The following is a 12,314-nucleotide window of genomic DNA, read 5'->3' as shown; positions in this document are numbered from 1 at the left end:
AGCCACCGCGCCTGGCCGTTTTATGACATTTTATTGTGAAAATTAGAATTGTTTTAATACTGACACACATTCACCTTGTCCTCTAAAGACAGCCTTGATTTCATGAGTAGAAATGGAATCTTCCTTCAGTTCTTGAGATAAACACAATAGTGGATTTTCTTCTATTCACCTTTAATATTGAAACTCTTCATTTGGTGGCTGGGCGTGGTGGCTCATGCCTGTAATCCTAGCACTTTGGGAGGCCAAAGTGGAAGGATCACCTGAAGTCAGGAGTTCGAGACCAGCCTGGCCAACATGGTGAAACCCCATCTCCACTAAAAATACAACAATTAGCCAAGCTTGGTGGCACATGCCTGTAGTCCCAGCTATGTGGGAGGCTGAGGCAGGAGAATCGATTGAACCCGGGAGGCAGAGGTTGCAGTGAGCTGATACTGCACCACTGCACTCCAGCCAGAGTGACAGAACAAGACTCCATCTCAAAACAAACAAACAAAAAAACACACAAAAAACTCTTCATTTGGAAATAATTTCAGACTTGAACAGCTGCAAGACTAGAACATGACCAGGGAAACCCACCTGCCTTCCATCCTGGCTCCTAGCCAACAACACTCCCCCAGTCTGTTTTGCCCCCTACACACACAGGCGCACACATGATGTCTTCCCTCCTCCACAGCCGCCTGCCTCCCAGGGACAGCAGCTCTCACGTGGCTGCTGTGCAGCTACTGCTTCAGGACAGTGGCCTCGATGTCCCCACACTTCATTTTGTCAACGAGCCTGGCAGCATCCTTCCTGGCACAGGATCAGCTGGGCCCTGTCCTGTTGTTTCAGCCTCCTCAAATGTGGAATGTCTCCTCAGCCTCTGTCTCTCATGACTTTGACATTTTTTGACAAATACAGTTCCACCCCCTCCCATTGGGGGTGTGTCTGGTGCTTCCTTGTGACTCAGGTGACAAGTTCCTGGGCAGGCACTGCGCAGGGAGCTGCATCAGGAGGCAGAGATGCTATCTGCTCCTGGTGGCGTTCACGCTGGCCACCTCGTAATTTTGAACTTGCATTCATCTGGCTTTCACTGCAGAAGCCAACATGAGATGTCAGCAGCTGTCTCCTGGGCGTGTGTTAAAACAAATGACATCTGTGTCAATTATGTTCACTCTGCATCTGCTCCAGCCTTTAGGCCTAATTTCCAGTTTACAAGACAGACAAGTGACATATGACCAGAGTAGCCTACACTCTCAGAAAACAACTGGACAGATCCAGAATGTGGGATGGCCCATGGGACCACTACCTGGGCTCTTCCAAAAGCCAGTGTCATGGGGAAAAACAGGTCTTCCAGATCAAAACACCAAAGGGACCATGCGGGGGACGTGTTGTCCAAAGAAGCCTCCAGCAGCCTCTTCCATCCCATATCCTCTTCTGAAATGTGACCTAAACACTTGCCCATCAGAGAAACCTCCCCCGCGGCTCCAGGGACTCAGTGGGAATAATGTAGAGTGACTTCCGAGGAGGGCTTGGGAGCCGTGCGCCTCCCACCAGCTGCCCTGGAACACTAGCTCCCTGACACCCCACATGACACTCCCTCCAGGCCCAGCCCCATGAGGAGAGGCCCCAGACAGACACAAGCAAAAGGGGTCCCCGATGACGACTCCAGCCCTGGCCATTAGGTCACCCCAACTGTCCAGCCTTCCCAGCCAAGACCCTGCATCAGAGAGCAGGGACGGCCGTCCAGGCTGTGTTTGTCTAATGCCTGAGCCACAGGTGCCATGAATGCACTCAAGTGGCTGGTTTATGCCAGCAAGTTGATCTGTTAGCTAAACACGGCTGAACAGAGTCATAGTTACACACAATGTGGCACCGCCAGCTGCATCCTACTGCCAGAAAACTTGCTGTGCAGGACACTTTTTAATAACTGGAGAAATGAGAATATGGTCTGAATACTGATATGAGGTAACTACTGCTAAGTTTCTTAAGTGTGACAGCACTCCTTCAGTGTGGCGAGGCGGGAGATGCACTTCCTTTTAAGAAATGCCTGTTGAAATATTGAGGAGTGGAGTATCATGACATCTGGAACTTATTTTCTATTATTATTATTATTATTATTATTATTATTATTATTATTAGAGACAGGGTCTCACTCTGTCACTCAGGCTGGAGTGCAGTGGTACGATCTCCGCTCACTGTAGCCTCAACCTCCCGGGCTCAAGTCATCCTCCCACCTCAGCCTCCCGAGTAGCTGGGACTATAGGCACATGCCAGCACACTCAGCTGATTTTTCTTTTTTTTGTAGAGATGGGGTTTTGTCACGTTGCCCAGGCTGGTCTTGAACTCCCGGGCTCAAGTGATCCTCCCACCTTGGCCTCCCAAAATGCAGGGATTATAGGTATGAGGCACCGCACCCGGCCTGTAACTTGTCTTCGAAGGGTTCAGAACACACACATACACATGCACACGTGAAATATATAGATATGAACAGAACTAAAGTGCACGCGGCAATGTCGTTAACAGTTGCATTAATGTTGTGGTATGTGGATGATCACTCTATATTGTTTCAACTTTCCTGTGTTTAAAGTTTTTCATGGTAAAATTTTTGGGGTAAGCCGGGTACAGTGGCTCACACATGTAATCCCAGCAATTTGGGAGGCCAAGGCCAGCAGATAGCTTGAGGTCAGGAGCTCGAGACCAGCCTGGCCAACATGGTGAAACCCTGTCTCTACTAATAATACAAAAATTAACCAGGCACGGTGGTACACGCCTGCAATCCCAGCTACCCTGGAGGCTGAGGCAGAAGAATTGCTTGAACCTGGGAGGTGGAGGTTGCAGTGAGCCAAGATCGCACCACTGCACTCTATCCTGGGTGACAGAGTGATAATGTGTCTCAAAAAAAAAAACAAAACCCAAAATTTGGGGAGTGTCCAGGCAGTGTTTGACACCTATAATCCCAGCATTTTGGGAGGCCAAAGCTGGAGGATTGCTTGAGGCCAGGAGTTTGAGAGCAGCCTTGGTAACACAGTGAGACCCCATCTCTACTAAAAACACAAAAGATGAGCTGAGCATCCCGGCGTGCGGCTCCCCAGGGGGTCATCTCCACAAGCAGCTGGGCCTCGGGCCAGTGCAGAGCTTCGGGCACTCACAACACACACAGTGCCTGCCTGCCAGCATCTGTGAGAAGCTGCTCACAGTTTCTAGATCAAAGCACCAAAGGGACCCTGCAGGGGATGCCTGTGGTCCCAACTACTGCGTGCCACATGATTCTGCACATCCTTGGGACCACCGGCAGATCTGACTGGGGCAGGGGCCTTCACAGCCATGTTCAGTTCCTGACTTTGATGGGGCCTGGGGGCCAGTCAGCAACTCACTCTCAAGTCTTTTAGAAGAATGTTCTCCGCTTCCTTTTGTAAGTTTAAAATGATTTCAAAATAATAAAAAAAAGGAAGGGTGGCATGAGCTTCATGCCAGGCATCGATACATCACCTGTCTGTTGAGCACCTCCATCTCAGAGCAGGCCTTTTCCTTGTCTTTCTTTAAAACCTCAATTTCCTTCCTGTTGAAGAAGCACAATTAACAGTGATACCACTTGTGACCAACCAGTGCCTTCTTTCCTGGTCAGCACCCAGGGTAAGAGCAGCATGCGGGTTTGTAGCCACAGCACAGACGCCCACACCTGCCCCTGGCATTCTCCAGCCCCTCTCGGTCCCTGCTGTTGCCGCTGCTAATGAAGATGACGATCCTGTCCTCCGTGGTTTATCCCAAATCACGAAGACTTTAGGAATGTGAAACTGTCGGATTATTAGAGAGCCTCTAGTAATCTACACAGCCAGCATTGTAAGAATGCACACCCTGCATGACATTCCTCACTCAAACACATGAATATTTCTTTTGTAAAACACGTAACACTTCACACTCAGCAGAGTGAATAGAGACTGAAACAGCCTGGCATCTCCGAAGGCATGCCATCAGCAGGGTCCTCACAGACTCAGGAAAAGCAGAGAAAAAATGGTTTCTAAAGGAAAACAAGCTTTGAGATTTCAGAAGTGCTGTCATGGAAGCGCAATCCCTGGGTACCTGCTTGGGAAAATTCCATCATTTCAGAATTACTGTTATCAGGAGAGGATCCTAGGAGCACCTCTGACCCCTACAGACACTGTTGTGGCCTCCCCCAATCCCTAAGTGTGACGTGCAGCATCTCTGTGGGGTGAACAGCGCCTGTGCTGGGGCTCTGCTCGCAGTCCCCACCATGCTGTGGGTGCTCTGCCTCACTTCCCACACCAAGGAGCTGGGGCGTTCAGGTGCTGCCCACACGAGGAAGGAGCCCAGAGCCTCCCACATCTGCCGAGTCGTTCAGAAGTTAACAAGGCTCATGGTTTAGGGTTTTCTGGAATGCAGGGCTAATCTGAGAACACTTCCCACTGTCTATATGGAGACTGCATAAGGTCACTCTATGGAGGGCAAAACGCACCTCCAGAAGGTCTGGGTAGGGGCGTGGCCCTTACCTCTGTGCACCGTGAGTGCTTTCTGCAGCTTCAAGCTCTTGCCGAACTCTTCCCAGGTCGTTTTTCAACAAAGTGTTTTCTTCAGAAAGTCTATGGAACTCCAGTCTGCGTAAAAATTGAGAAAAGACCGTTGAGCACTTGAGGAGCCACATGTCGTCACGGAGCCTGGCTCTGCAGCGGGGAGTCCTGAGAACTGTGCGTCCCCATCTCCCCGTCCCTGGAGGTGGCACCAGACACCCTTCCTTTCCCTCTTCCTGCACCAGGTGTTAACGTCTTGCATCTCCCATGAGCCAAGCCACAGAAAATGGAACTTTCTTAGCTTCTAAACTGCCATGCCATCAAATCGCAAATGCACTCAGAACCTTGGGTTTTGCTTATGCTGAGTTTATAGCTGACCTGCTCCTGCATCTATGGCCTCTCACCAAACACGTGTGTCCTGGTTGCCAGTGCTGGGCGTGAGTCCTCAGGTACTGCAGGGTACTCATGCCCTGGTAGTGAACCCAGTGTGGAGCTAAGAAACACAGGAATCAGAAGGCCAAGATATATGGGAAACTTTTGCTAGGTGAATCTCAAAGGGGGAAAAGGCAGGGATAGACAGCCACTATGTGAACCAAGTCTGCCTGGGGCCGTCTTTGTTCTCTGACAACTCGGGGAGTCCCTGCTTGGGTAATGCCATTGATTTGATAGATGAAGATGGCAATTTACCAATGAAGATCACTAATGGGAGCCAGGAGTGGCGGCATGCATCTGTAATCCCAGCTACTGGGGAGGTTGAGGCAGGAAGACTGCTTGAGCCCAGGAGTTTGAGACCCTCCTGGGCAACATAGTGAGACCTTGTCTTTGAAAAAAAAAAAAGATCACCAGTGAAGTAGCTTAAGACCCATACTTGCTACCCAGAGAATGCATTCTTAATACTGACTGGTAAGGCTAATGTGTATTCCCCAAATAGGTCTCTATATGGTACTAGCTTCTTATTTTTTCAGTCTGAAAATACTGAAAGCCACATGATCTCACCATGTTCACTTCATGTATTTTTTTTTTTTTTCTTTGAGATGGGGTCTCATTCTGTCACCCAGGCTGGAGTACAGTGGCATGATCATGGCTCACTGCAGCCTTGAACTCCTGGGCCCAGGAGCTGGGACTACAGTAGGTATGTGCCACCACGCCTGGATAATTTTTATTGTGGTTGAGATGGGGTCTTGATATGTTGCCCAGGCTGGTCTCAAATTCCTGGTGATCCTCTCACCTAGGCCTCCCAAAGTGCTGGGACCACATCAGCCCGCTTTATGTATTATGCTTATAATAGTAAACGTAAGTATCTTCTTCATATGCCTTCATTTTATCTCATGAGATACTAAAGACAAAAATAAATAGAAGTCACTGGAATTAAAGGCAGCAAAGGGTTTCAAGCAGGAGAGTTCTGTGTTTTTAAACTATCACTCCGGCTCTAGAATGGAGAACAAGTTGATGCAAGGCGGAAAGCTGAGGGGTGCCCCACCCCATCCCCCACACGACCGCCAAACAACTAGATCCTGTGCAAAGCTGATGGTAACCTCTGTGACTGTCCTCATGGAAAGAAAAGGAAACCTGCAAAAGTCTCCAAACAAAACAAAATCCTAGAAGCTGAAATCAACGCGAAGAGCATTATGCAATACAAAGCTGGGGGGACCCTGCAACCAATGCCTATGTCAGCACTGCTATTAGCAGAATGGAGAAGCTGCACTGTGGACACCTGCACCAGACAGGGCCCTGGAAGGAGGTTCAGACGGTCCCAGATTAGCAGCCTCCCACTTCTCTGCAAAAGCAATGGCATCCCATATAAGGCTGTTTATATTCCCAGAGATTAACATCAAGCAAATATGAGCTCACAATCAAAGATCACCATAACATACATGGAGCAAAGCCACCCATAAATGACAGCAGAAGCCAGAAGCCAGAATTCAATCCCCTAGAAACTGCAGGTATTGGAATTATTAGACACAAACTAAAAATAAGTGTTATGAAGTGTTTACATAAATAAAAGACAGAAACAAACAATGAACAAGCAACAAGAAACTATTGACAATGATCAGACAGGACCAAACAGAATTTTTAGAAATGAACAAAAAATGTCAAAATAAAAACTCATGGGATGGGTTAAATAGCAGATTACACAGAGCTGAAAGAGATACTGACCTGGAACACAGAGGTATGTAAAAAATACCCCAAATGTGATACAGACAGAAGATGGAAAATATAAAAGAGAGGTTGAGAAATAAAGTGAAATGCTCTAACATTCACATATCTAATTGAAGAAAATAGTGGGAGGAGAGGATATATATATATATATATATATACACACACATATACACATATACATATCTACATATATACACATATACATATACATATATACATATATACACATATACATATGCATATATATACACACATATATATACATATATATACACATATACATATACATATATATACACACACATATATATATATGTATTTTTTTTTTGAGACAGAGTTTTGCTCTTGTTGCCCAGGCTGGAGTGCAATGGCGCAATCTTGGCTCACTGCAACCTCCAGAGAGGCAATATTTTAATAGTAATGGCTGAGAGGTTTTCATGAGACACCAATGCAATCCATACATTCAACAGGGAAAATGTTTTTTGTTTTTTGTTTTTTTTTCCTTTTGCTCTGCCGCCCAGGCTGGAGTACAGTGGTGCAATCTCAGCTCACTGCAGCCTCAATCTCCCAGGCTCAAGTGATCCTCCCATCTAGCCTCCTAAATAGCTGGGACCACAGATGCGTGCCACCATGTGTGACTAATTTTTCTTAAGTTTTTGTAGCAACAGTCTCCTTATGTTGCCCACACTGATCTTGAACTCCTGGGCTCCCAGAGTCCTGGGATTATAGGTGTGAGCCACCATGCCTGGCTGGGACAATGTTTTCTAAGTAGGATGAACAAAAAGAAAACTATGCCTATACCTGTTAGGTAACAGGGGTACCTTAATGGCGCCGGTTCCGGGTTCTTCTCCCCTCCTTGACCAGGCACTGTCTGAACCCGCCAAAGGAGGGCCAATCAGAAAGAAGCATCTCCCCCCTTCCCTTGGGCCCGCCCCACGTAGGCCCAAGGGATATAAAACCCAGCACACCAGCAGCTCTCTCTCTCTCTTCTCTTCTCCTCTCTCTCTTCTTTTCTCTCTCTCTCCCCCGTGCGACCTGACCTCTACCTCTCCAATAAAGATCTCTTGGCTGCCACTGGTGTCGTCTCTGACTAGCCTGTCGCCCTTCATTTTGGTGCCGTGACTCGGATCGGGATTCCCCACCTTTAGATGGGACCCCGATCCCTTCCCAGGCTCAGTCTAGACCTCCGGCCAGCCTTCACCCATTTTCCTGTTCTCCGAGCTCTTCGCCGACCACCAGACTCATCTCGGTAAGTTTTCCCCTCCCGGGCCTACCTCTCGGGCAAATCGCCAGACCCTAGCCACTCCCGTGACGGACACATTTTGCCCGACGCCCTTACGGCAGTGGTAGGCCCCTATCATTCACTTCCACCTCGGCCTGCAGGGAACGGAGTTTTCTCCCTCTCCTCCTCGCATCTCCAGCCTGGGCCCCTCTCCTTCGCTCGTTAAAATCCTGGTACCAGGTGACCCACAGCCTCCCGCCTCTCAGAGGCTCCTCAGTCCTTCCGTTTCGGTGACGATCGATCCGGAGGCTCTGACTCGCTCCGCGGCAAGCAGCTAGCAGGGGACGCCCTGCCTAGCTCGTCGCCGTCTATTCCTTCCTCCCATTATGGGAGGCTCTGCATCCCTGCCGGCCGACTCCCCCCTACAATGTCTTTTAAATAATTTGTCAGCCCTTGGCCTCGCCTCAGACATCAAACCAAAACACCTAATTAAATTTTGCCCCACCTATCCCCTAGACAACCAAAACACATGGCCTCCTTATGGCTCTCTCGATCCTGATCTTCTTCGGGATCTCTACGACTATTGTGTGCGAACAGGAAAATGGGTAGAGATTCCATATATTCACGGCTTCTTCCTCCTACAGGACACACCTAACCTCTGCCTCCCTTGCGAACCCCGACAGCTCCTTGCCGCTCTTAAACTGCCAACCCCTCCCTCTGTCCCCGACTTCGACCCAGCCGACGAGCCCCCCCCATACCACCACCCTCCGCTCCAGCCGCCGGCCCAGATCAGACTCCCCTCCCAGCGGTGCCTGCCCGCCCCCCACCAACTGCACCTACACCACCGCTCCTCCAAACTTCCCAGCCCCCGAAGGCTGGTGCAATGGCTCCCTACACAAGTCTATCACCTCTTCCACTGGTGGCCCCTGTGTTCCCGTCACTCTCTTTCCCCAACTCACCCTATTACCCTTCTCTGAAGGCTCATCAGCACACCGACACAAGAGAGCAGTTTTCCTACCATTCATTCTCGGGCTATCCCTCACTACCTCCCTACTAGGCTCAGGACTAGAGGCTGCCTCCCTAGGTTACAGCGTGTCTGAATTTTCCTATCTCAAGATTCCGCTTTACAACGTCAAATCACATCCCTAGCAGGGGTAACACTTCAAACCGCCAAGCTCTAGATTTACTCACCGCTGAAAAAGGCGGTACTTGCATCTTCCTACAAACATTACAACTTACATAACATTAGGAAGAAACTAATAGGGGCCAACTCGTCCCCATCATTGTGGGACACCCTAAAGACCCCCTCCTAGCCTGGATCCTCCCATTTCTAGGCCCTCTCATGGGTCCTCTTGTGCTCTCCTTCCGTGCCTTCTCAAATCCATGAGACAGCAAGTCTCATCCATCTCTAACCAAACCTTTAACCAGCTTCTCCTGAGACACTATCAACTCCTAGCAACCAGCGAAGAAGCGGCTGACTCCAGAGACAGACTGTGATCACCATGTCTCGGTTCCACCAGTTCCTAGACGATCCCCGCAAAGACTGCTGGCTCATCACAGACCCCTCCCTGCCCCTTGGCTGGCTACAAGGAACATTCATGGACTTCACAACTGAGGAGATGTTCACATACAGCGCCCTACTGCTTGGCCTTATACTCCTGCTGTGCCCCGTACACAACCCCCACAGTCCTCCCATACCCCTCCCCCATGACGCCCCCGCTCAGCAGGAAGTAGTCAGACAAACTACAACGCCCATTTCCCCACTTCTTAAGAAACAAAAAAGGGAGGAATGTTAGGTAACAGGGGTACCTTAATGGCGCCGGTTCCGGGTTCTTCTCCCCTCCTTGACCAGGCACTGTCTGAACCCGCCAAAGGAGGGCCAATCAGAAAGAAGCATCTTCCCCCTTCCCTTGGGCCCGCCCCACGTAGGCCCAAGGGATATAAAACCCAGCACACCAGCAGCTCTCTCTCTCTCTTCTCTTCTCCTCTCTCTCTTCTCTTCTCTCTCTCCCCCGTGCGACCTGACCTCTACCTCTCCAATAAAGATCTCTTGGCTGCCACCAGTGTCGTCTCTGACTAGCCTGTTGTCCTTCAATACCCACAACACAACAATCCCATTTCTAGGTACAGCCCAACACAATGCTCCAAAAGACACACGCAAGAACGTTCAGTGCAGTTCCATTTGTGAGAGCCAAAAACTAGGAACTACCCAAATGCCCATCAACAGGAGAAAAGAATAAACTGTGGTGTGTCCACACAACAGAATACCACACAGCAATGCAAATGTATGAACCACAGCAACAACACAGATCAATCGTACAACCAGGCTGAGCCAAGACAGTCAGACACAAGAGTACACACTGCATGATTCCTCTCCGTAAAGTTCAAAAACAAGCAAACTGAATTTATGCTGTAAGAAGTGGTTACCCCTGGGGACTCTGGTGAATTACATCTCTTGTTCTGGGCGCTGGTAACACAGACGTGTTCAATTTGTTGACAATTCTCCTAATTGTACAAATATATACATTTTCTTATGTGTATCACACTTTAATAAAAAGTTAAAAAGAGGCTTTTTAACTTTTTTAATAAAAAGTTAAAGGTGGCTCACACCTGTAATTTCAAGAAGGATCCACTTTGGGAGGCTGAGGCAGGAGGATCGCTTGAGGCCAGGAGTTTGAGACCGGCCTGGGCAAAATAGTGAGACTCTATCTCTACAATAAATAAATAAATAAAATAAAAATAAAATAAAATAAATAAAAAGTGGCCGGGCGTGGTGGCTCAGGCCTTATGTAATCCCAGCACTTTGTGAGGATGAGGCAGGCAAATCACTTGAGGCTAGGAGTTCAAGACCAGCCTGGCCAACATGGTGAAACCCCGTCTGTAGTAAAAATACACACACACACACGCACACACACACACACAAATCAGCTGGGCATGGAGGTGGGCACATGTAATCCCAGCTACTTGGGAGGCTGATGCAGAAGAATTGCTTGAACACGGGAGGCAAAGGTTGCAGTGAGCTGAGGTTGTATCACTGCACTCCAGTCTGGGCAACAGAGTGAGACTCCATCTCAAATAAATAAATAAATAAATAAATAAATAAATAAATAAAAATAAATAAATAAAAAGTTAAAAAGAAAGAAATGCACAGCAAATAAAAACCACGAAAGATACAGGTCTCAGAAGTAGCCAGAGCACAAAAGTCAGATAACTACTGTGGATGGCACAATACTGGCCTCTAACAGAGACTATGTGACATTACACAGCAGGGAGAATGAAGGCTGCTCATTCTCTGACTAGATTATTCTGGATTCTCCAGAGGAACCCAACGTAATCACAAGTGTCCTTAGAAGTAGAAAGTGGAGGCAGAAGAGTCAGTGTCGGAGTGAGGTGATATGAGGAGGACTCGGCCATCCAGGGCTAGCTTCCAGGATGGAGGGACGCCTCAAGTCAAGGCCACTGGAGAAGGCGAGGCAGGGAGCTCCCCTCGGGGCCTCTGGATGGCCCCGCAGCCCTGCCAGCACCTCACTCCTAGCCCAAGGAGACTCTTTCCTCTTCCAACCTCCAGAACTAAAACATCGCACTTTTGTGCCTTGTTAAGCCACCAAGTACGTGGAAATGCACACAAAGGAAGAACAGACGGACCAAGGGCCAACCATGCAGCGTCGGCAACCGGGTCTCTGACACGGAGAGCAGACATTCCAAGGGTGGAGAGGCGGCCCTTTAATGGCTAGATGTGTGTTCCTAAGAATACTGTCTTACAAAAATGAAGGAACATTTAAGATACTTTTCAGAGAAGCAAAAACAGGAAATTTACTCCAACTAGTTTCACTAAAGGAACTTCTTTTTTTTTTTTTTGAGATGGAATCTCACTCTGTCACCCAGGCTGGAGTGCAGTGGTGTGATCTCGGCTCACTGAAACCTCTGCCTCTCAGGTTCAAGCGATTCTCCTGCCTCAGCCTCCCAAGTAGCTGGGACTACAAGCTCATGCCACCATGCCCAGCTAATTTTTGTAATTTTTTTTTTTGAGACAGAGTTTTGCTTTTGTTGCCCAGGCTGAAGTGCAGTGGTGCGATCTCAACTCACTGCAACCTCCACCTCCTGGGTTCAAGCGATTCTCCTGCCTCAGCCTCCCGAGTAGCTGGGATTACAGGCGCACGCCATCACACTAATTTTTGTATTTTTAGTAGAGACGGGGGTTTCACCACGTTGGTCAGGCTGGTCTCGAACTCCTGACCTCAGGTGATCCACCCACCTTGGCCTCCCAAAGTGCTGGGATTACAGGCGTGAACCACCGTGCCCCAGCTGTTATGAGGTTTTAAATTCCTGATTGCTGGTGGTGCATGCCTGTAACCCCAGCTACTCAGGAGGCTGAGGCAGGAGAATCGCTTGAACTCGGGAGGCAGAGGTTGCAGTGAGCCGAGACA

The 12,314-nt window shown here is 48.8% G+C and overlaps 1 protein-coding gene across 8 annotated transcripts in view; it reads right to left on the bottom strand.

Moving 5' to 3' along the window:
- Window positions 1-12,314, bottom strand: part of NINL (ninein like) — a 141,404-nt gene that overhangs the window by 10,523 nt on the left and 118,567 nt on the right. For all 8 annotated transcript variants that reach the window (XM_058432964.1, XM_032142251.2, XM_058432968.1 and 5 more), the window contains 2 exons: window positions 4,488-4,592; window positions 3,469-3,538 (listed from right to left, as the gene is read on the bottom strand). In XM_058432964.1, coding sequence (XP_058288947.1) covers window positions 3,469-3,538; window positions 4,488-4,592 — 175 coding nt within the window. The remainder of the gene's footprint in view (window positions 1-3,468; window positions 3,539-4,487; window positions 4,593-12,314) is intronic.

Source organism: Hylobates moloch, unplaced genomic scaffold (genome assembly GCF_009828535.3).
Source record: "Hylobates moloch isolate HMO894 unplaced genomic scaffold, HMol_V3 SCAFFOLD_21, whole genome shotgun sequence".
NCBI classification, from domain to species: domain Eukaryota; kingdom Metazoa; phylum Chordata; class Mammalia; order Primates; family Hylobatidae; genus Hylobates; species Hylobates moloch.
The sequence above is the reverse complement of the archived record's forward strand: the minus strand, read 5'-3'. Positions and strand labels throughout refer to the sequence as shown.